We start from the raw sequence: 25,120 nt of genomic DNA, 5'->3' as shown, positions 1-25,120 counted from the left end.
ATCAACATATTATTTTTCCCACCAGAATCATTTAAAGAAGTTGGTTCATTTTGCTTCTCAATCTTCTGGGAAAATAGATTTCACTTTGGGAGGAATCAAATTGTGCAGCCATTCTTGACAATCATAGAATTTACAGTGCAGAAGGAGGAATGGCCCATCGAGTTTGCGCCAGCTCTTGGAAAGAGCACCCTATCCCCATAACCCAGTAACCCCACCCAACACAAAGGGCAATATTGGACACGAAGGGCAATTTAGCATGGCCAATCCACCCAACCTGCACATCTTTGGACTGTGGGAGGAAACCGGAGCACCCGGAGGCAACCCACACAGACACGGGGAGAACATGCAGACTCCACACAGTGGCCCAAGCCGGGAATCGAACCTGGGACTCTGGAGCTGTAAAGCAATTGTGTTAACCTCTGTGCTACCATGCTGCCCTATATGTCTAAAACTTCACCTGTGGGGATTCCTAAAACTCAGGAGATGACTGCTGGTCAGGCAGTGTTTGAAGAAGCATTGCCTGAAGAGAGGGCTAAAAAAGAATTTATTTTTAAAGGCTAAAACTGTGTTTCCACACAGTTTATGCATTATGCACACTATCAAAGTCCTGGGCTTAGAAGATGTAAATAGTTCAACATTTAAGGGCTGAGCATGGCTACAAACCAAGTATGTTTACAGTTAAACTTTTTGAGGTGTTGGGTTTGAATGGGATAGTTCTGACAATAGAAGGCTGGATGCACTTTGTTGGAGTCAGAAATACCAACAGCAGATCAGTCGATCGGGATCTTTTTACATGATTTATTTTTGTGATTAATTTTAGTTCGGTGGCGATCAAATTCCTTGTCACTGAGGCACCCCTCGACGTTCCACCAAGTGACAGAACCTTGAAGCACTGATCTGACAAAACGATAGGAAGCCATTTGATCACCGTGCTTTGAGAAATAAAACCACATCCAGAACATGCATTTTGACTTCAAAAACAAAATCCACCTGCCTGGTTCATTCCTGGACTCGATTTTGTGCACAAGCCAGAGAAGGGGAGAGGGTGGTGATTGAGGATGGTGTCCAGGTTTGTTGCTCAGCAGTCTCTGGTTCGTGGCAGATACCCGGGATATCTCGACCCCTTTGGACGGGGGGGGGGGGGGGGGGTACGGTTAAGGTAACGATGGAGGTTAGGGTTAGGGACGGGGTAGGGATCGAGCGGGTGAGGGAACGGGGTTAGGTTTAAGGTTTGGGGCAGGGTATTGGGTGATCAGTGGCAGGGTGACGGAGCAGGGTTTGGGAAGATGCTGGAGTTGGGGAGGGGGAGATGATAACTGCGCCCTTCATCTGAAGCATTCGACGTCAGAGGGAGAGAGAGAGAGATGGAGTAATGATTTATTTGTTGCTCATCCGGGTTCCGCTCCCGTAACCAATGGTTTGATGTATCTCTGTGTCTCCCTGTGGGGTGGTTAGGGACCGGTTCTGATTTCCTCTGCTCTTCAGATTCTGCTCCTCCTCCGCCTCAGCGCTCTCCAGCAGCCCGCCTGGCTGATGTGCGGCGGCCGGCTGCGGGGCTCGGGGGCGAGGCTGTTGAATATTTAATGGCTGGGGGATGGAGATAGCCCTGGTGAGGTTGCAGGACGGCGGCGCGGCTGTGTGCAGCCCCCAGAGAGGAGGAGGAGGAGGAGGCAGCGGCAGCAGCATCCACTCGCCGGTGAGCGCTGGCCCCCCGCCCCCGGGCGGTCAGTGGCCGGAGCCCGCAGCCGCCTCGCCCTGCCCGTGGGCGGGCGAGATGAACGACATGAACGCGGCGGGGCCGCCGCCGCCGCTGCTGCTGGACAACCCGCCGCCGCTGGAGGTGAACCGCTCCGAGCGGGTGGTCATCAACATCGCGGGGCTGAGGTACGAGACCCAGCTGAGCACCTTGAGCCAGTTCCCGGACAGCCTGCTGGGCGACCCCGAGAAGCGCATGAGGTACTTCGACCCGCTTAAGAACGAGTACTTCTTCGACCGCAACCGGCCCTGCTTCGACGGCATCCTGTACTTCTACCAGTCGGGCGGCCGGATCCGCCGGCCGGTCAACGTCTCCATCGACATGTTCGCGGACGAGATCCGCTTCTACAAGCTGGGACCCGAGGCCATGGAGCGCTTCCGCGAGGACGAGGGCTTCATCAAGGAGGAGGAGAAGCCGCTGCCCCTCAACGAGTTCCAGAAGCAGATGTGGCTCCTCTTCGAGTACCCGGAGAGCTCCAGCCCGGCCCGGGGCATCGCCATCGTCTCGGTGCTGGTCATCGTTATCTCCATCATCATCTTCTGCCTGGAGACCCTGCCCGAGTTCCGCGACGACCGCAGCGCCAGCCGGACCGCCGGCAACGGCACCCAGGGTCCCGGGGGCGGCGGCGGCCTGGCCGACCCCTTCTTCATCATCGAGACCACCTGCGTGGTGTGGTTCACCCTGGAGCTGCTGGTCCGCTTCCTGGCCTGCCCCAGCAAGGCAGTCTTCGCCCGGGACATCATGAACATCATCGACATCGTGGCCATCTTCCCTTACTTCATCACCCTGGGCACCGAGCTGGCCGAGGAACAGTCCAACGGGCAGCAGGCCATGTCCCTGGCCATCCTGCGGGTCATCCGCCTGGTGCGGGTCTTCCGCATCTTCAAGCTTTCCCGTCACTCCAAGGGGCTTCAGATCCTGGGCCAGACCCTCAAGGCCAGCATGAGGGAGCTGGGCTTGCTCATCTTCTTCCTCTTCATCGGGGTCATCCTCTTCTCCAGCGCCGTCTACTTCGCCGAGGCGGACGAGCCGCGCTCGCACTTCTCCAGCATCCCCGACGCCTTCTGGTGGGCGGTGGTCACCATGACCACGGTGGGCTACGGCGACATGAAGCCGGTCACCGTGGGCGGCAAGATCGTGGGCTCGCTGTGCGCCATCGCCGGTGTGCTGACCATCGCCCTGCCCGTGCCCGTCATCGTCTCCAACTTCAACTACTTCTACCACCGGGAGACGGACAACGAGGAGCAGGCCCAGTACCTGAAGGACGAGCCGCCGAGTGAGGCCAGCCCCTCGGAGGAGCTGAAGAGGAGCAGGAGCTCCCTGGGCAAGCCCTTGGAGAACAGCGACGGCGTCAACGGCGCGGGGGCCCACCTGAAGGCTAACAGCGCCCCGGACATCAGGAAATCCCTGTACGCACTGTGTCTGGACCCAAACACAGAGACGGACCTGTAGCCCCCCCCCTCCACCCCGACCAACAGGGCGCTCGATCCGACTTTCCCCACATTAGAGACCACCCCGTAGAAGGACATGTTTTAACAACAAAATAAAACACACATCATTTGCACAAACCCATCCAGGCTGGAATAGTTAGGCAAGGAGAAAATGCAAATTTTATACATGAATCTTTATCAAAACTCTGAGAGGGTTGGGTGCACAACTTTGGCGCCGTTTCTTAAACTTGGGTTGGGGTGGGGGGGGAGGCGTGTGTGATGGGACAACGCCATCAGTTTGCTCCAGGTGCACAGATAAGACAGCTAGAGATTCGAGCATGTGCATAGTTCAAACAATTCCGTGTTGTATTTGTTGTGCCTTTGTGTCATTGGAAACAAATGTGAAATCTTCAAATTCCATGAGTATTTTTTTCTTGAATTGTTTACGTGGAGGAAGGTGTGAAATAGCCCGGCTTAATTTATTTTTGCAGTGAAGAAGAAAGATCGTGGACTGTTTAATATTTTTTTTCTGTTTTCTGCTTTATTTCTTCAACGTTTTGTGTTTTCTGGAATATTTTTTTAAAATGAAGCGGCAAGTGAATGGGATGGGTGGGAAATGATTGAAACACGCAGATAACGCCGGTGGTGATGATGGTTCGCAAGAGTTGGCCGTGTAGCTACCTTCAGAGAGGGGAACAAGACAATCTAACAATGTTGGTTTGAAGAGTCCTTTGGTAATGAAGACAAAATTAGAGCACATATTTAGATAACGTGGCACACCTCTGGTCACAATATAGTTTTTTAATGTCTTCACGAAACAAAATTCGAACAGATCGTGCGAGAATTTAACTAAACAGTATATTTAGATAAATGGAGCGTCTCTTATTTACTTCACATTACTGGAGATTGAAATCAGTAACTCCAGTTTTTTGTATCGATTTTCCACATTTGGAGAAGTACTAGGCTCTCTCTTTGCTGGTAGAGCTGTGAAAGTATATTGTGAATCAATTTAACGTGTTGCAATTGAGCAAAGTAAGCATTTGCATTTGAGTAGGCAAAGATCCAAAGGAATTTACTCGAGGATCTCCTTAAACATATTTGTAATGACCTAAGTGAATGCATTGTTTTTTTATTACTGCTGTAAAATAATTATTTTCAAACCTGTGCATATTTATCCTGAACAGTAAAAGCTGCAACAAAAAAAACTGGGTTCTCTGAGAACAAATGAAGATTTGGATTCAATGCCAGAAGTTCGACACATGAACTGTGAAGTACTAAAAATTGACACCACAGAACGATGGAGCAACACCACAAAAAGATGACCAAAAGTTTTTTTTTGAACTGGAAACACATTTTAAATGATTACAAATCATTTTGGATGTGATACTTGCTATGACTCATCCTTTATCTTGTGAAAATGTTAGAGAAAGTGGACTATTGGACAATATTATAAGTTAGGGACTGGCTTCTCACTGCCCCAACTCTATAACCAATTTTAAAAAAAGCTTGTGATATGGAAGGAATTTTTAAACCAGATTCTGAACTGATAATTGAGAACACCCATGTTTTCAACTGGACAAAGCACCTGTCTCTTGTGAGGGGCTCACTGCTGCAGGCGATCAAAGGTTAGTCTTTTACCTTATTTAAAAAAAGAATGCTTTGTTTAAAAAGTAAAAAAATACAAATTAAAAAAGCATTGCTGATTTAATTAAGAGTCACAGGACAATGTGAAGATAAAACAATTCTCAAAGTACATGCCTATCTACATCCATGACAGATAGATGCAGCTGTTCTGACATTTAATGTACAGATAATCACTGGGTTTATTGTAAGGATCAAGAAAAAGCCATCATGCTGACTTGACTGTGAGCTTATTATAGAAGGTGTTGCTTTACCAGATGACATTACTTTGATTGGCAGGCAGCCTCTCTTTAGCCTTGGGCCTCAAAAACTTCTCTGTTATTTTCCTATTTTGATCACACAATGTTAATACAAAGATTTTTTTCATGTCCAGTTTGTGAACATCTCATGATCTCTGTGGTTCTGATATTTACATTTATAGCTTTCTGCAGCTTTAAATGCTTGGACATTTTATACAATAATGTGTACCAATAATTATCGTTACCTATTCCACGGATAATTTTCAAAAAATATCCAAGCATGTTTTACAATATGATAGAAATGGTGCACCCACACAGTGGGTGGCCACACCATCAGAAATAAATGCCCTTACTAAACAGAAATCTATTCCCGATTTCAAAACAGCTGAATTGAGAGTCACCAGCATCAGTGCCACTCAGTTTTTCTTTAAAAAAAAATGAATAAGGGTGGTTTAGCTCATAATTTATGGGTCTTCCCTTAATATCACCATCTTCTGTACCCCATGGGTACTTAAGATAAATTTAATTTGTCTTACAGCATATCTGTTTACAATGAATGTTTGTATTGTTATTTACATTTCTTTACCATTCAGCAGTATACATAGGTCAGCTGCCTCCGAGATCAGATGAATTCAGGTGGCTGACTGTCTCAACATTACAGGGTAAAGATTTTCTTTGGTTGTTGGGTGATTACAACATCATAACCACAGCAGGAAGATTCCTTCTGATCAACATTTCTAGCAAAAATATGAGTACATTTGCTAACAACACATTTTTAATTTTGTAAGAAATGATAATCAGAGGAAATCTTCCTGCTTCATCACAATGTTGCAAATGCATAGTAGCCAAGAGAAAAAAAAACAACCCCCTACTGTCATCTTATTATGTTTGGTGTTGCTATCTATTTATTCCTGATACAAAGGATCAGACTTTCTTTCATGATGTGCTGGGTTCATTCGCATTTCATTCTTGGCGAGCATTTGTTTGAAATGTTATTGTCAGAACATACAAAATCATTTTATGTATTGAATGGCATGGACAATTGTCATGCTTTATTCACAAAATTACATTTTAATTGGTAGCTGAATAAAATGAAGAATGTTGCATTTTAGTGTACCGTTTACCTTCAAGCTAAGTGTTTACTAACATTTGATCTGCACAGGATACTAGTTACTTGTAGGACTGGATGATGTTTAGGTTATTTGATCTTTATACTGTCGTTGAATTGGTACCTCAGCACAAGTTCAGCATTTATCTCTATGTTGGTTAGCCACAAAAGCCTGAGATGCAATGTGTATGGGCAATGTCAGTGTAACTCCTCATGAAGTGAATTTTCGGTTTTACCGATGGGCAGTAATGGATGACCAATCTGTTTGTCATCTACCCCAACTTTTGTTGCTGTTAAAATTATTTGGCATGAAAACCAGGCTGGGTGTTATATGGGTGCCCTTTTTCTAATGGTAGGTAAAGGGCGATGGCCCACAGCACAAAACTCTCTGTATTTGTCATTAAATTGGACATTCCACTGAGATACGGCAGAGGTATAAATTGTGCGAAATTCGTAATGGCACAATGTATACAGCTGCTGAGGCAGATTGGTGAGATTAGAAAAGGGAGCTAAAAGTTGCACCCGCATGTTTTACAATTAATTATATGAATACCTGATGCCAATACTGTATACTCAAATTAGAAAGTAAAATGTCCTATTCTCCAACAACGTGTTTCCTTGAGTAACAACAGATGATGCTGGAAGTACTCAGCAGGCGTGGCAGCATCTGCGGAGAGAGAAACAGAATTTATGATGGAATTTTCCATGCAACCACCATGTGTTTCATGGAGGCGTTGGCCAGCAGTGGGATCAGTCAATGGGGTTTTCTGTTGAATGAATTCCTTGCTGCTATGAAACATGGGATGGGAGTGCACTGTCGGTAGGAGTGGAAGGTCCCACTGGCGTGAACGGCTGAAAGGTTCTGGCCTATATTTCAGATGAAGAACTTTTCTCAGAACTGAAGAAAGCTCCTTGACCTGGAAAGTTAACTATGCTTCTCTCTTGACAGATGCTTAGTGTTTCCAGTATCCTCAATTCAAATATGTTTTAATTTCAGGTTTTCAGCAGCCACAGTATTTTTATTTTGTTTAACCAAATGTAATTGTGGTTAAATAAACACTGGGCAAGATCAGAATTTAATTTATCTTCGGGTTGCAAGCCCTACCTATGACTTTCTTTTTTAAGTGTAATTGCTAAAATCGGTTAGAGATTAGAAAGATTATGGATCCTATGACAATTGACGTATTTTCTGTTGTTGGGTGAAATTTTTGTACCTTCCAAAATATTCTATTTATCTCTTTATGAAAAAGTGTGGTTTAGAAATCTAAAACTATTGGGCTGGTCATTGTGTACAGGTTTTCCCAGGGTCCCATGGTACACAGCATGGAGGAATGTCTTCAGTTATTAACATCACTTCTCCTGATTTTCTTCTGTTCTTCTGCTGGACTTGTGGTGAGAGACAGAGAATGCCCTTTGAGGATTTTCAGGGTTGCTGTGAGTCTTATGTGGCTTTGCTGAGAGTAATTTGGAACGATCCCCTGCATTATAAGGGTAGTGGCATTATATTCCTATGTTGTTAAGGAGAAACTGTAACCCACTGTGTCCATAGATGAGACGGGCTACCACAAACTCTGTTCACTAGCTACCAACTCCAACCCTCTTGCCTAAGGCTGTGTCAAATTGTCAGATTCTTGGTATCGTGTTTGAGTTTTTGACCATATGTCAGTGCCATTATCAAGACTGCTTATTTGCACGTCCCTAATATTACCTGACTTCACCCTGTCTCACCTATCTGCTGCTGAAACCTTTATTCATGCCTTTATTAACTGTAGACTTGTCTATTCCATAGTACTACTGTTTGTACTATCTTCTACCTTCTGTCAGCTTGAGATCATCCAAAGTCTTGCTGCCCATGTCATAACTAGCAAAAAACCCCATTCTCCCAGCATCCCATATGTGTGGCACTGGCTCCCACATAAGCAATATCTCAATTTAAAGTTTGTCCTTGTTTTATGGCATCTCTGTAATCTCCTTTAGCCCTCAGATATCCAAGTCAGGTCTCTTGCACATCCCCAATTTTAATCACTTTGGCATTGTTGTCTGTGATTTTAGCTGCCAAGACACTAAGGTCTGGAATACTACATCCTCCACCTCTCCACCACCACCTGCACTGTCCCCCGCCCCCTCCATCATGGAAAGCTCTCCATCTCTCTACCTAGCTCTCTTTTATCTTGTAAGATGCTCCTTAAAATCTACCATTTTGACCACTCATTTGGTTATTTTCCCTAATACGTCCTATGTGGCTGGCCCGGCATACCACTCCTGTGAATCACTTTGGGATTTTTTATAAAGTCAAGCATTTTATATTAATACAAGTTGTTGTTGTTACAAATTCCGGCGAGCATAAAATCCAACCACTGCATATCTGCTTGCAGCATTGTTAGATTGGCATATTGCCATTGTCATATGTAAGTTAAGACTAGAAAATGCCAAAGGAAAGTTAAGAATTTGAAACTCAGCTTGAGAGAGAATGAAAGATACAGCTGTTGCCGGAAATTGATCCCATTAACTTGTGCGACTGAGGATGTTACGCCTTTCCTTGCACCCTGGGAAGATTTCTTCATAACACTAAGAGTAATTCTTAATTGTTGAGGGTTTCATTGAGGCTGGTGAGGGGGCAAAGAGTGGAACTTCAAGAATAGCTTAGGGGTCACCTCAAGTCAACTTGCATGATATCACAGAGGGGATGGGAACATATACAAGATTTGTGCATCCACTCTTGCAACCCCCTCCCTTCCTTCCCGCTCCCCAACAACACTGCAATTTTAGCTGGCCTTGCCTACTGGCACAAAAGCTCAGCAGACCTCAGTTCAGCTACACCACAACATTGCTGTTTGATCCTGTAGTCAGAAAAGTGACAGATGATAATGCTGATCAGAGGCAACCAATAAGCAGGAGCTAATCAGCACAAATTAAATTCTGTAGATGCTGGAAATCTGAAATTAAAAACAGAAAATGCTGGAAAATCTCAGCAGGCCTGGCAGCATCTGTGGAGCAGGAAACAGTCAACAATTCAAGTCCATGTGACTCTTCCTCAGAGCTCAGCATAATGCTACTATCATGTAATTGGGCACCACGGTAGCACAGTGATTAGTACTGTCGCTTCACAGCGCCAGGGTCCCAGGTTTGATTCCCGGCTTGGGTCACTATTTGTGCGGAGTCTGACCATTCTCCCCATGTCTGCATGGGTTTCCTCCGGGCGCTCAGGCTTCCTCCCACAAGCCCCGAAAGACATACTGTTGGATAATTTGGACATTCTGAATTCTCCCTCAGTGTACCTGAACAGGCGCCAGAGGTGGCAACTAGGGGCTTTTCACAGTAACTTAATTGCTGTGTTACTGTAAGCCTACTTGTGACAATAAGGGCGGAATTCTCCGAACCCCCACCAGGTCGGAGAATCGTCGGGGGTCGGCGTAAATCCAGTCCCCGCCGTCCTCCGAATTCTCCAGCCCCCCAAACGTCAGTGAGGCGTGAATTGCGCCGCCCGCCTCGGAGAATGGCGGGAACTGGCGGAACTCAATGGGCCCCGGGGCTGCCTTAATTCTCCGGTCTGTGATAGGCCGAAGTCCTGCTGTTTTCTTTGCCGGTCCTGCCGGCGTGGATCAGACTAGGTCCTTACCGACGGGACCTGGCGGCGTGGGCGGGCTCCGGGGTCTTGGGGTGGGCGCGGGGTGATCTGGCCCCGGGGCATGCCCCCACGGTGGCCTGGCCCGCGATCGAGGCCCATTGATCCGCAGGCAGGCCTGTGCTGTGGGGGCACTCTTTTCGTACGCGTCGGCTGTGTCAGTCTCTGCGATGGCCGACGCGTAGGTGAGCCCCCCTGCACATGCGCGGGGATGACGTCAGCAGCCGCTGACGTTTTCGCGCATGCGCGGACTCTCGCCGGCCAGCGGAGTCCCTTCGGCCCCGGCTGGCATGGCGTCAAAGGCCTTTCACGCCAGCCAGCGGGGCACAAATCACTCCGGCGCCAGCCTAGCCCTTGTAGGTGTGGAGGATTCCGCACCTTTGGGGCGGGCCGACGCCGGAGTGGTTCACGCCACTCCGCCCCGCCGGGTACGGGAGAATTCCGCCCTAAAAATTCTTATTAAAAAAAAATGAGATGATAACACCAAATTTGCGTACTGCCTACCTCCAACAGAAACAGTGGAGGCAGGTCACCAATCCCACCAATCTATGCCCAAGTACTGATAGACATGAATTTTTAGCTTATTTTTCAATGTGTTATATAAATTGAATTATTGGTACTTATTCAATGCAAAGAATGAAATCAATGTAAAAACGTTATTAAAATATAGTGTGTAAGTCCCCCTGTAAGGTCAGCTTACAACCAAATCTTGGTTTCATGGCAGTTATTACAGGAGTCTTTTGCTTGGAGATGTAAGAGTTGCACAGCTAGTCCACCTCCAGTGTTCCATTTATTCCTGTAGCAAACCAAATGTGCCTGCTGCCTCTCTCTAGCATTCAGGCTTTCATTGCCAACCCACCATAGAAGGGTAACCCAACTACTCTATGGTAATTCGCACTAGTGAATTAGCACACTGCAATGCCAGGCAACCATATAACTACATTATTCAGTAGGAAGCTCTCATTCTTACTTCATATTATTCTGTTTCATTTGACTTCAGTTTATGGATTAGACAAAGTTGTTTAAAAAGTCCATCTTTTTGAAAGTTGCATAAAAAATACATTTAAAGTTTTTGACCTATAATTATATTAGTTATTTTAGCAATTTGTACATCTTCATAAGAACACCAACATTAAAACCTCTGAAAGTCACAAACATAATAAATAGTATTTTTTTAGAAAACCAATATAATGCAAACAAATAACAACTAAATGGTGCCAGGAAAGGAAGATATTCCAAATAATTGCTTGGATTTCATGGACAGACAGGCACTTGCCAATAGCATATGACTAACACTAAGGGTAGACTTTTTTCATCTCATTCATTTCACATTCAGAATGACAAAAATATAAAAGTAGGTTGTGTTGGCAAATAGACATTTTCAGTAGACCCTTGAAAGAAGCTATGCAAATATAATCAGTATGTCAATGTTCTCACTCCATGAAAATGGGTCATCGATTACCGTACGTGCATTTCCAGTGAAGTATGAATTTCAGATTATTAAATATTCAGTTATTTTGTTCTATATAGACATTTAAAGATATGGTCACTGAATATGCACTGAAGACGGAGTAGTTTAAGTGAATCTGGTTGTAAGCCAAGTCATGAAATTCTAAGGAGAATAGTTTATTTTTAATTATGCAAGGCAAGAAAAATGTTTGTGCTCTCAAATTGTGATGATGTTTGCCTTCTTCATGTACTATTTTCTGTATTTTTTTATTTTCTCTGTATATTTTACTGTATGAAATGCATAAAAGAAGTCAAAACAGCATAAAGTATTCTGTACTTTTACTGGTATCTGTACGTGTACTGATAGTACGGATACTGAAAAATATCATCACACTATAGTATTTTTAATGATTAACCTATTTTCCAAGTCAAGCTGGGTTAGGGGGAAATGAATTACTGGGCCAGGGTACAAAAATGTAATTCAGTTCCCATTGTAATATCAACTATTCTGTCATTATTCTTTTACTTCTATCTTAAATTCTGGTGAACACTGTTATAATGGAAACTGCCTATGGTCAGTTTGTCACCAGTGGCAGAACTTGGTTTGTCCGACTTGGTGGGGGAGGGTTGAACTGACGACTAAGCCAACTTGATATAAAGGCGTGCGAGTTGGGACTTGGCAATTTTAACCTAACTTTAATTGAAGGTTGAGCCAGAGACCATACAGACTTGCATGCTAAAACCTAGAGTTCAAAGATGGATGAGAAATATTCCTGGGAACAAGGTAGAACAAATCACGTGGGCCATGATTGGGCTGCCATGACACCCGACTAATTTTGCCACTGTCTGTCATAGTATAATTACATCTTCCTTCCAGTGGTGGTGATGTAGCTCCTTTTCAGAGTGGGAGAATGACATTTTTATGTGACAAGTTTACACAGGCTATTTCCATTACTAATATGGGCATGGGAATTTGGAATGGGAAAACATTCACACCAAGTGCGCATAGATATAATTTTTAAACCTAAAGGTAATGCTCCATTTTTCTTATTCATATTTTTTCTTCTATGTACTTTGTTCCACCTTAGTTTGATATTTGAATTTACTAATTTTTCTCTCTGTTAACATTTCTTAGTTTCTTATTCTTTCCTGACTGGATGTTTTTCTCACTTTCCCTTTCTGTTTTACTGCTTTCCTTCATTCCTGTTACTTACTATGCTGATACAATGGGAGATCCCAGAGGTTTTGACGTCATGTGATATTTATACAGTGAGCATACCTGTTTACATAACACGAGGGATTAAGTCATACATATGTTACTCCAATTGAGTTGATGAGCTTTGCAAAAATTACATAACCCTGTTTTCTATTTATGCAAGGTCAATTGATAATAAATATTTTTAAAACTTTAATAAATTAAGAAAATATATGTGTGCTAAATGTCCACAATCGTGCATAGAATTGTACAGGAACATGAAGTTACGGGTCACGTATACGTGAGGTTTGGGTATTCCAGAGGCTTTATCATGAAATTAGCCGACAAATAACAGAAAATTCTGGAAAGGCAAAGTAGGTGAGACAAAGAGAAATATAGGTCAATATTTCAGCTCAGACTCTGCATCACAACTCAGTGCATTTCCTGCATTTTCTATTTACTTTGGGCTTCCAGCAGTCACTGTTTTTCTTTTTATTGCCACCTTGAAGCTACAGCCGGGAACTCAGGCTGATTGTTTGCTTGCAGGTACTCAGTTGAGCACCATCTGAGTGCCCCGTGGGAAATATGATGTGCGATGCTGGGAATTCTGGATGGTGATTTTGAATGTGCTCTGTGAGGATGCTTGAAGCTTTTAACAGGACAACATTACTCATTTTCTTTCCAGTTATTTTGTGTAAAAATTTGTAACTAACCGTGAAAGCATCAGTGGTTGGCAGAAACATTTCATTTCAGAACACGTTACAGAGATATAATCCAAGCAGTTTTTGTTGCTTATAACAGTAAATGAGCAAGTGGCATTCTCCCCTGTACACCACTTTAAACTTATAGAACATAGAACATAGAACAGCACAGCACAGAACAGGCCCTTCGGCCCTCGATGTTGTGCCGAGCAATGATCACCCTACTTAAACCCACGTAACCCGTACACCCGTAACCCAACAATCCCCCTATTAACCTTACACTACGGGCAATTTAGCATGGCCAATCCACCTAACCCGCACATCTTTGGATGTTAAAATGGTGAATAGATCAATATCAAACAAACATATGTTTGCCTGTTCATACCATCAATAGCAATACAAAGTCAACATGATCAGAATTAACAGGAAGTCACTTTATTATTAATCATTTAAAAAAAAATCTGCATCAATTTTTAATTGAGAAATGAATATTGATAACATTATCAGAGGTCTGAGAAGAATCTACAGGGTATGGGAGTGGAATTAATGCACTCAGCTGAAGGAAGTACACAGAGAAAATTATTTTAAATAGTTTTCTTCTTTCAGCAGCCTACAGTGTTGGCCTTGGTGAATACTCCAGGCTAAGATATTTGGCGGGATTCTCCAGTTCCCCCAACCATGGGCAGGATTCTCCGATCTCTGATGCCAAAATTGCGTTCGTTGCCGTGGCGGAGAATCCCCGATGATGCCAAAATTGGGGGCGGTGCCGCTTTCACGATGCGCCACCCCCTGAAAAGTGGCGTACTCTAGGAGTACGCCACATGCTGTATCCTGGCTTGAGGCCCGCTCTGCGATGCTCCGCCCTGACCGGCCGAGTTCCGATGGCATGGGACAGGTGTGGTCTCGCCCATCGTGAACGCAGCATGGCGGCTGCGGACTCAGTCCAGCGTCGCCACTGTTGGGGGAGGGCTGATCCGCGGGCATGGGGGGCCTATCCGGGGCTGGGGGCACTGTGGGGGAAGGGCCACCCCAGAAGGGCGTGTGAGCGGCCGAAGTGGGGGACTATTTTGTGGTCCGGGTCCGCGTGCTGCGTCCGCCATGAAGCATGTGCGGTCACGGACCCGGCAATGCTCCGAGCCATATTGGCAGCTAGAGCTGGGAGCTCTATGCTGCCTGGCTGCTAGACACCCCCTAGAGTAGGGAATCGGTGGCCGTCTTGCGCCAGTTTTCCTGCCATAAACACCAACGTTTTCACACCGGCGTGGGGGCTTAGTCTCCCAAACGGAGAATCCAGCCCCATATATCTTTCGGTCTTACGTTGTTCACTGGCAATGGAATTCTCCCCTCTCACCGCTGATCAATGGGATTTCCCATTGAAACCACTCCACTCCACTGCAAAACCCGTTGGCGGGTGTGTGCTGCCAGCTGGAATAGTGAATCCCAGCAACTGGAGAATTCCGGCATTATTATTCGATTTTAAGTAAGATTGGTGAACAAATGAATAGAGCTATATTCCTATTATTTTTGAGATCTTATTATTAAAGTATTAAGTATTATTAAATTTCCTTTTGAAAGTCACTACAGAATCAGTTTGCGTGACCCTTTCAGACAGTGGATTCCAGATCACATGACCTACTGTCAAAGCACATTTCCGCATGTTGTATCTGGCTCTTTTGCCAATCCCTCTGATTGCCACAGGCCAATCCCTTCGATTTTGCCACCGGTCCTTTTGCTACTGAAGCTAATTTATCCTTGTTTACTCTAACAAAATTGTTCATGATTTTGAACACTATCAAGTTTCCTCTTGACCGTCTCTATTTCAGGAAGAATTACCCCAGCTTCTTCAGTGTCTCCCTGTGACTAAAGTCCCTCATCCCTGGTGCTATGCTAGAGAATCACATGGAAGAGCTTATGGCCCTTCAGAAACCCTGGGATGAATAATATGGAGCCAACATGCTCCTCATCGACCTGCGAGATGGACGAAGTGGGCTGTGTCAGACCTCTGTCCTTCATTGGAAAGGATGTCCCGCCCTTTGGAGCTGCTGGCCAGTCAGATTGACAGGCAGTTCCATCAGTCCCAGTAGCGCCAGGATGGCTGCTGAGATGGCAAAAGAAGATGATCAATGCTCATGGATACCCATAGCAGGAAGGACCAGAATCTTGGGCCAGCAGATTTGGATAGATTAGGAAGAGGGACGGTGGAGATTGGATAGAGTGGGGAGGGAGAAAAGGGAGGTTCAACCTAAGGGGGCTGCCCCGCATTCTGAAAAAGACTATCCCTGAAGAATGACCCCTCCCCATTTCTGCTCACCCTTTACACATTTGAGTGAAGAATGTGGCCTACCCCCTCCCACCCAGCTGCCCACACCAAACATTTTATGGCATGGGCAGTGTGTTTTCACGGTCAATTGGCCCTTCATTATTCAATTAAATATGGTAGGTGAGCTGCCAATTTTGATGCCTGCACCTCATACTATAGGGGAGAGCTCAGGGTGGGTAGGAAGGTGGTGGGATGGGTGCCCGCCGTATTTTACATCCCCCCTCCACCTTTTCCCCAGCGGGAAGCATGCCTGCTTTGGGCATGTAAAATCCAGCCCCTTAAGTTTGGATTTGAGCAACTGGAGGCACTTTGCCTAGAAAGGGGGACCAGTAGATGGAATATGCTTGGATTTCCAAAAAGCGTTCAATAGGTACCACACATAAGACTACTTAATAAGATAAGAGACCAACCATGGTGATGGGACTAGTACGTTAGCATGCTTAGAGGATTAGCTAACTAATAGAAGACTGAGAGTTAGGATATGAGGGGCATTTTCAGGATGGCAACCTGTATTAGTGGAGTTTAATAGGGATTAGTGCTGAGGCCACAATTATTTAAAATGGAGATCATTTTGGGCTCACATTAGTAGTCCATGGGATCACCGAGAATCCAAAGAGAATCTCATTTCCTGATTTTCCACGCCTCTCACCGTTGAGGTCACGAGGTACACGCCCACAAAGGATGAGACCTTAATTTTAATGGTTTTGTATATAGTTTAATATAATTAGCCAGTCCCCCCGCCACATGATTCCTCTCCCCCTCTTCATTCAATATTCAAACCTTTCTGGCTTGATTTTGCATCAGTGAGGTTCACAGCAGATTTTGAAAAATGAGAAAAGAGATCTCCCTGGGGCACAAAGGTAAGTTTAGTCCCCGGGGGAGAAGGACATGCCTCGGTAGTGCCCTGGCACTGTCCTGGCCCATGTTGGTACTGCAAGGTTTGCAGAGTGCCCTGATGTTGGCATTGTGGGAGGTGGGAGGAGAGCCCCATCATTTCTGCTGTGGTGGTGGTGTAGGGGTAGCACTGGGGGCCATTCAATTTGTGTGCTGATGGAGGCACCCTTTAAAGATGGTGCCTCGATCTCTGTGAGCCGGCATCGTCGGCTCTATCAAGCCCTGCCCCTCCCAAGTGATGGCACAAACCACGCCCACTCATTTTTTCACACAGAGCGGCTCAAGATCTGGTGTGAAAACTGAGCTGTGTAGCTGGAGAGCTACACGCCGGTTTTCAGTCTGAGCCTGACACTTTGTAAAAATCTGGTAAAATTCCACCCATTATATATTAATAACTTGGATGAGGAAAGTGAATATACTATTGCCAAGTTTGCAAATGACACAAAAATAGGTGGGAAGGCAAGTGGTGAGGTTAACACAAAGAGTCTACAAAAGTTTAGTCCCCGGGGGAGAAGGACATGCCTCGGTAGTGCCCTGGCACTGTCCTGGCCCATGTTGGTACTGCAAGGTTTGCAGAGTGCCCTGATGTTGGCATTGTGGGAGGTGGGAGGAGAGCCCCATCATTTCTGCTGTGGTGGTGGTGTAGGGGTAGCACTGGGGGCCATTCAATTTGTGTGCTGATGGAGGCACCCTTTAAAGATGGTGCCTCGATCTCTGTGAGCCGGCATCGTCGGCTCTATCAAGCCCTGCCCCTCCCAAGTGATGGCACAAACCACGCCCACTCATTTTTTCACACAGAGCGGCTCAAGATCTGGTGTGAAAACTGAGCTGTGTAGCTGGAGAGCTACACGCCGGTTTTCAGTCTGAGCCTGACACTTTGTAAAAATCTGGTAAAATTCCACCCATTATATATTAATAACTTGGATGAGGAAAGTGAATATACTATTGCCAAGTTTGCAAATGACACAAAAATAGGTGGGAAGGCAAGTGGTGAGGTTAACACAAAGAGTCTACAAAAGGATATAGACAGGTGAAATGAGTGGGAAAAATCTTGGCAGAAGGAATGTAGTGTTGGAAAATGTGAAGTTTTGCATTTTGGCAGGAAAAATAAAGGAGCTGAATATTATTTAAATGGCGAAAGCCTACAGAAAGCTGCAACACAGAAGAATTTGGGGGTCCTTGTACACGAATCACAAAAAGCTAGCATGCATGTTCAGCAGGTAATTGGGAAGGCAAATTGAATGTTGGCCCTTATTTCAAAGGAAATGGAGTATAAAAATAGGGAAGTCTTGCTGAAACTATACAAGTCACTAGTTTGACCACACATAGAATACTATGAACAGTTTTGGTCCACTTATCTAAGGAAAGATATACTGGTGTTGGAGGCAGACCAGGGAAGGTTTGCAAGGTTGATCCTGGGTTTGGAGGGATTTTCTTACAAGACGGTTGGGCTTGTACTCACTGGCGTTTAGAAGAATGAGAGGTGATCTTATTGAGACATAAAGGATTCTCAGGAGGCTTGACTGGGTAGATGCTGAGAGGTTGGCTGGAATTCTCCGGTTGTTGCGATTCAATTTTCCCCGAAACAGTGAATTTGCCGGCGGCGTGGGGTGGTTACAATGGGAAATCCCATTGACAGTTGCCGAGAAGATAGAATCCTGCCAGCGCGGCCGTGAAACACATGGCTGGTGGACCGGAGAATCCCGCCCGTTGTTTCCTTTTGTAGGAGAGTCTCGAGCCAGAGAACATCTTCTCAGAGCAAGGGGTCACCTATTAAGACAGAGATGAGGAGGAATTTCTTCTCAAAGGGTAGTGAATCTGTGGAATTTTTTTCTGTAGACAGTTGTAGAGGCTGTGTCGCTGAGAATGTTCAAGGCTGAGATGGACAAGACGCTTAATCGGCAAGGGGATCGAGGGTTATGGGGATAAGGCGGGTAAGTAAAGTTCAGGATTATCAAAACAGATAAGTCATGATCTCATTGAATGGCAGAGTAGACTCAATGGGCTGAATGGCTGAGTCTTGTTTCTAATCTTTTGCAGGGCACTTGAAGTACTCTGGACTTGCCAGGTGTCACAGGAATTTCAAGGAACAGGTCTCAGCTATGCCATCCTTTTACTTGAAAGCCTAATGAATACCTGGTATGTTTTTCATTTAGTGTCCCTTTACTTCCATTTATTATTCAATAATTGGTGTACATCAGAGTTTTTATTACTGTTACTCGTTTCCTCTCTGCACTGATTTCCCACTCTCACCAAATTGCTGTCACCACTCTGTATAGCTCAGTGCGTTAGCAGAAATTCCTCTTAAAGACCAATGAATTCCCACCATTACAAATTCCTGTCACCATCCTGTTTACTTGTTCTGCGTGCACAGCCTTGCTACTCAGATATGGATTTTGCAGAGCAACAGGAGCTTGAGCTGCCTATTTAAAATAAATTAATAAGGCTGGCAATTGATTGTTCCCAGTGCAATTATCAGTAAAGCAAATAAAATAAGCCCCGTGCATAATATAATTTAAATACGATTCACCCCTTGGAGGCTTAAGAGAATGATCAAAATAATGATAAATGTTGTAAGGGGCTTTTCACAGTAACTTCATTGAAGCCTACTCGTGACAATAAGCGATTTACATTTCATTTTCAAATGAGTAATTCCAAGCATATTGCATCATCTCCATAGTAACGGAATAAAAGCGATGGAAGATCATGCAATAGGTTAATTACTCTTTCCTTTGAGAAATGTATTGGTAAATTTAAGGAAGCAATATTGCCCAGTTAAATTTAATTTAATCCATTAATGCAGACACAAATCATTGCAAATTTTAATTGTTCCATTTATTATCTTTTTGGTTTGCAAATTTCAATTTGAAATTTCTGGAGGTCCATTCGCAATCTGCTCAGGTGTCAAACTTAACACCTTAACTTGTTTCTCATGCCACTAACCAATTGATAGTAGTTGGTGTTGTGCAACAATGGGTCTTGTCATCAAAACTACCAATACTGGGCAATCTCTAGAGCAGATTCTAGATTTTGACTTTGTGCAATAGTGTAAAATAAATAGTACAGTCATAAGTCAGGTCATCTAAGGGCAGCACGGTGGCACTGTGGTTAGCATTGCTGCCTACGGCGTTGAGGACCTGGGTTCGAATCCCGGCCCTGGGTCACTGTCCGTGTGGAGTTTGCACGTTCTCCCCGTGTTTGCGTGGGTTTCGCCCCCACAACCCAAAAGATGTGCAGGATAGGAGGATTGGCCACGCTAAATTGCCCCTTAATTGGAAAAAATAATTGGGTACTCTAAATTTAAAAAAAAAATAAGTCAGGTCATCTTTCTCATTGAAGGCAATGGTATAAAAATTGGCAGTGTTCCAAAATGGGCTGCTAACCCACCATCACCCATATTACACAACTGCACAAAGTCAGAGCGGGATTCTCCGTTCCCCGACGCCGATTTCGTAATCGGTGATCGGGCGGAGAATCCCTTATGACACTGAAATTGGGGGCGCTGCCTGTTTGACACAGGTTTCGTATGCTCCGCCTCATCCAAAATAACATCATTGTGGCGCGCGCTGCACGCTGTTGGGATGGCCTCAGCACGTCACCTGAAGGCCCTCCCCCGATGTTCCGTCCACGGTGGGCGCGGTTCACTCAGTCTCAGCCGTGCGGGTACCTGGCATGGTGGCTGCGGACTGTGTCCAGTGCCGCCACAGACATGTTGCTGGTGGGGGGTTTCCACGAGGGCTGGGGGTACTGGTGGGGGATGGCCATAGGGGCCACTATCTGGCACGGCCAGCGCCATGTTTTACGGTGCAACCGCTGCATGTCGCCAAAGTGCACATGCGCGATCACTGACCTGACCATTCTCCAGCCGTTTATTTCATGGAGGCCAGGAGTTTTACGTGGGGCGGCTGCTAGCCCCTCATATGTCGCAGCATCAGTGAGGGGGCGCCAACAATTTATTCCATATAAAATACCACAGATCCCCCGCACTTAGCCTCATGTGACAGTAAAAGTTGTGAGTCATTTGCATACCCAAGGCATTGCCTTAAAAAATGTGGTTTTCTTGGAGAAAATTGCTCATTTGGCCGGCATGGACAATTTGTGTGAAGGACAAGCATAGGCTGAGAAGTTCAAAGTTACTGACCTTGAGAAATCTGCGGGACTATTCATAGAATTTACAGTGCAAGAGGAGGCCATTCAGCCCATCGAGTCTGCACTGGCCCTTGGAAAGAGCCCCCTACCACAGCACAGCACTGCACCCTATCTCTGTAACCCAGTAACCCAACCTAACTTTTATCCACCTAATCTACACATTTTTGGACTATGGGAGGAACCTGGAGCAACCGGAGGAAACCCATGCAGATACAGGGGGGGAAAGTGCAAACTCCACACAGACAGTGCCCCAAGCCGGGAATCAAACCTGGGATCCTGGCGATGTGCAGCAATTGTGCTAACCACTGTGCTACCTTGACCCTCTTGGATTGTATGCTGTAGGATTCCTTACCCCCCCCCCCCCCCCCATGGATGCCCTACATGGTAATGGGTGTTGGGTGGGAGGGTGGTTGTGGGGGTAAGGAATCCTACAGCATACAATCCAAGAAGTGGTCACCCAGTAAGAGGTCAACATTGATGCCGAGAAAGAAGAGTGACATACTGGGAGATGTTGTGGAGGAAGGGGTTAGCATTCAGGTGGTAAATAGATAAAAACTGATATAATGAAATATGCAAGTGCTTGAAAGCTCACGTGCGTTTGAATGTGGAGTGCCGACAAAGACATTGGTGGGGAAGAGGAGGCCATTAAAGTCGTGGGGAACCCACAATTCGAAGTTCCTCCATACACAGGTTTATCTCCACAGCATGTCACTGACATGCTAATCATGCTAATCAGTTCCCCGCCCATGGACCAGTCTGATTGATAGCCTGGGCTTCGAGTTAAATTTTCACTGGGGTGTGTTTGGGGGCTTTGATTGGGAAGGGTAGTAGTGGCGTTGGAAGAGGGGAGTTGGTGGGGGGAGGGGGGGGGAGGAACAAGGATTGATTGGTGAAAGAGGAGGTATGGGGTCGATCAGAAATCAATTGAATGGGCTAACGCTCTTAAAGGTGAGGTCAGAGAGCGTGGTTGACAGGGAGTGGGTAAGGGGGGTTGGTGTGGAATTGGACACCTTGGCAAAGAGGGAGAGGATCAGAGATTGGAGTTCTGAGGCTTGGGGGAGTTGTTAGTTCAGAGATTTGGTGATGGTGGGGAGGTCAGAAGCCCTATGGAGGGCTCATTATCATATTTAAAGTTCCAACCTGACTTCGTGAAAGATGGAAATGTCTGGGTTGGACGGGATTTGGGTAGAGGAACAGATTTCTCAAAAGTTAAACCCCATGATTAACCAACTCAAATCTGCCCTGTTATGTTTGCTAAAAACACCTCCTAAGGTCTCAGAGCAAAAGCACTGCCACTCCCATGTAGAGCAGGTGTAAATAGGTAAATGGGATTCTGGGTTTTATACATAGGAGGTTTGTAGAGAAGTGATGCTAAATTTGAACAGAAACTTATTGGGCTACGACTGGAATATTGCACATGGTTCTGGGAACTCCATTCAAAAAAGAATATCAGAACTGTGCAATAGTGCAGATTAATTGGAAAAATTTCCATATATTAAATATTTGGGGGTTGGTTCGCTCAGATGATGGATGGCTGGTTTATGATGCGGAACGATGTCAACACCACGGGTTTAATTCCCGTATCAACTGAGGTTTTTCATGAAGGCCCCGCCTTCTCAATCCTGCCCCTAATCTGAGGTATGGTGACCCTCAAGTTAAATCACTACCAGTCACCTCTTTCTCAAAAAGGGGGGAGCAGCCTCCGGTCCTTGTGACTTTGGCGACTTTCACTTTTCATTTCCAGTAATGAGAGATTGTGGTGATAAAGGAAGACCTAAAACTACATTTCTCCCTTCTCAAACAGCGGAATCTAATCGATGGCTTCAAAATGATGAAATATTTTGAAAGTAAAAATAGTGCAAGATTGTGTTCACAATTTGGCTATTCATTAACAAATGACCATGGACTTAAGATTATTCGACAGAATAGAGTCAAAGGATCTTTTTTTTTACACAGTTATAAGAAAACAAACTGCTTTGCCAGAAGTGGTTTTCAGGGAGAGACTGAAATTATTTGTAACTAATTGTAAGTAGAAGGTAAGGAAGTAGTATAAACAGGCTAAAAGCAGACATCTTTAGTAAAAGGCATGGCATGGGTTCAGTGAGCAAATGACCTCCTTCACTGTTTTATAAACATATAACCATACATACAAACATACAAAATAGGAGGGAAGGTAGGTCATTCGGCCCCTCAAGCCTCCTCCACAATTCAATAAGATCATGGTTGATCTGTTACACAATCATCACTGGATATCCTCACTTCTGATTTTATGTTGGAGGGAATCACAGAATCTATATGGTGCAGAAGGAGGCTATTCGGCCCATCAAGTGGGCTCGCTAAAAAAGGAATTTGTAATTCGTACAATTCTGTGCTGCAAGCAGGCAGTGAAAGTGTGGATCCATTTCTATAATATAGTTCATCCTTCCATGCAGTATAATTTTGACATTAATAGACTTACCTTCCTTTCTTAATCATACTTTCGCCTCTCTTCTCATTGTCTTTCCTTTGCTGTGATTTATTGACTGTTCCATGTCCAGAGATCCCAGCTACCCAGTCCCTGATTGGTTCTTCTCTATGCTCCCTGTTTACCTCACTGCTCAAACGCAACCTCTTTCCTATGCCAGAACTCATTGACCTTTCCTCCCCTCTAGCTGTTTCCAGGCACTGAAGAAAAGGCAGTATGAGGGAAAATGTTTAGGTGCAGAGAATGGTGAGGATCTCAGCTAAAATGGAGGCCTTCAGCTGGTATGTGCTGGGGGGCATTTTGGAGGTGGTAGAGGGTACTGGAAGGTTGCCTTCTTCGATCAGGGGCCTGCTATTGTGGGGACTACTGTATGCAGGTAAAGTGACTCATAGCAGACCTGGCAGGTGTAGGAGAAAGATTCACGTCACGACAGAGAAGTCGTCCCCTTCATTGCTACCATCCTGACTGATTTCCGAAAAGATACAAAACCAGGTCATTAATATTTGTTATTTTTAAGCAGTGTTTTAGCCCCCAAAGAAGAGGTGCCAGTGCTGAAAAATTCAACAGTTTTGAAACTTGGACAACCGGTGATGGCATAAAATGTGACCAGATGTAGAGAAAAGCTCCAACTATGCTGCTTCAAAATATGTCTTAGCCTCATGGTCAGAGAACAATCTTTACTGTACAATTGAGAATCTTTTCGACTTCCTGCAATGGCCACCCTTAAGCCACCTCTGCTATGATAATTGTTAATTTTGAATTAATTTTGAAGCTAATTGCGAGCAGTCATACACTTCAGGCACTATGTGTCATTGAGCCAAAATCACTTATCGTGGCTTCTGATATAGATCTGAAAATGGATAAAAATATTTTTTAAAAGTGATTTTTAGAAAATATTTATTGCAAAATGATCTTTTAAATAATGTTAGTCTTTTGTTGCAGTCTTTTTGTTTTCTAGCAACTCCATGCAAAGAAAAAAGATCCTTTGACCACTCGTCATCCAACGCTTTTTAAAAATGTATTCATATGAGGTGCTGGCTAGGCTAGCATTTATCACCAATCCCAAATTGCCCTTGGAAAGGTGACAATGAACTTTCTTCTTGAAGTGCTGCAGTCCGTAAGGTGTAGGTGCACCCACAATGCTATTAGATATGGGGTTCAGAACATTTTGACCCAATGACAGTGAAATACAGTGATATTTTCAAGTCAGGTTGATGTGTCATTTGCAGAGAACAAGCACACGATGGTGTATCTATGTGCCTTCTTCCATTGTCTTTCCAGGTAGTAGAGGCTGCAGGTTTGGAGGGTGCTATTGAAGAAAGTTTGACAGGTTGTTGCAGTATAACTTATAGATGGTATACACTAAAATCACAGACCACTGGTAAAAGGAGTGAATGTTGAATGTGGTGGATGGGGTGCCTATTAAGTTTTTGTTTCCCTGAGCTTCCTGAGTGTTGTTACAGCTGCACTCATTGAGGCAAGTGGGGAGTGTTCTATCACCCTTCTGATTTTGTAGATGGGGGAAAGGTTTTCAGGAGTTAAGAGGTGAGTGATTTGCTACGGAATACCTGGCCTCAGTCTTACTCTTGTAGCCAGACTATGTATGTGGTTGCTCTAGTCAAATTTCTGGTGAAAGATCATCCCCATGATATTGATGACAGAGGAATTGACATTGGTCATGCCATTAAATTTTAAGGAGAGATGATTGAAATACTCTTTTGTTGAAGATGGCTATCACCTGGCTATTGTGTGGCAATAATGTTACTTGACACTTGTCAGTCCAAGCCTGGATGTAATCCAGATCTTGTTGAATGCAAGTGTGGACTGCATCAGTATCTGAAGAGTTGCAAATGAAATCATTGCAACATTGATTTCACATATAACATGTTTGTGAGCACTGATCTTGACAATTCAGCATAAAACAAAACTGTAGTTGCACAGTTCCTGATTTCTGGTTACAGTATATTAAAGTTTTAAGGGGGGATCAAGTGGGTAAGTGGTAAACATTTCTGGCTAGTGACAATTAGGAGATTTTATCTTTTGAACAACTTTTAGTCTTGGTAGTGAGTTTTGTTTGTGACCTCCATGCTGAGATGCACGTACAACATAACTGGAATGCAACGTTTATTTGTTGATGGAGCTCAGTTAC

The 25,120-nt window shown here is 44.7% G+C and overlaps 1 protein-coding gene across 1 annotated transcript in view; it reads left to right on the top strand.

The window, feature by feature from the left end:
- Window positions 1–1,275: 1,275 nt before the first annotated feature.
- LOC119973327 (potassium voltage-gated channel subfamily A member 1-like) overlaps window positions 1,276–25,120 on the top strand; it is a 284,640-nt gene continuing 260,795 nt past the window's right edge. Inside the window, exons 1-4 of the mRNA XM_038811203.1 lie at window positions 1,276–3,165; window positions 4,371–4,811; window positions 18,198–18,292; window positions 18,399–18,497. Coding sequence (XP_038667131.1) covers window positions 1,595–3,165; window positions 4,371–4,404 — 1,605 coding nt within the window. The 5' untranslated portion in view covers window positions 1,276–1,594 and the 3' untranslated portion in view covers window positions 4,405–4,811; window positions 18,198–18,292; window positions 18,399–18,497. The remainder of the gene's footprint in view (window positions 3,166–4,370; window positions 4,812–18,197; window positions 18,293–18,398; window positions 18,498–25,120) is intronic.

This window comes from Scyliorhinus canicula, chromosome 11 (assembly GCF_902713615.1).
Source record: "Scyliorhinus canicula chromosome 11, sScyCan1.1, whole genome shotgun sequence".
Taxonomy (NCBI): Eukaryota; Metazoa; Chordata; class Chondrichthyes; order Carcharhiniformes; family Scyliorhinidae; genus Scyliorhinus; species Scyliorhinus canicula.
The sequence above is the reverse complement of the archived record's forward strand: the minus strand, read 5'-3'. Positions and strand labels throughout refer to the sequence as shown.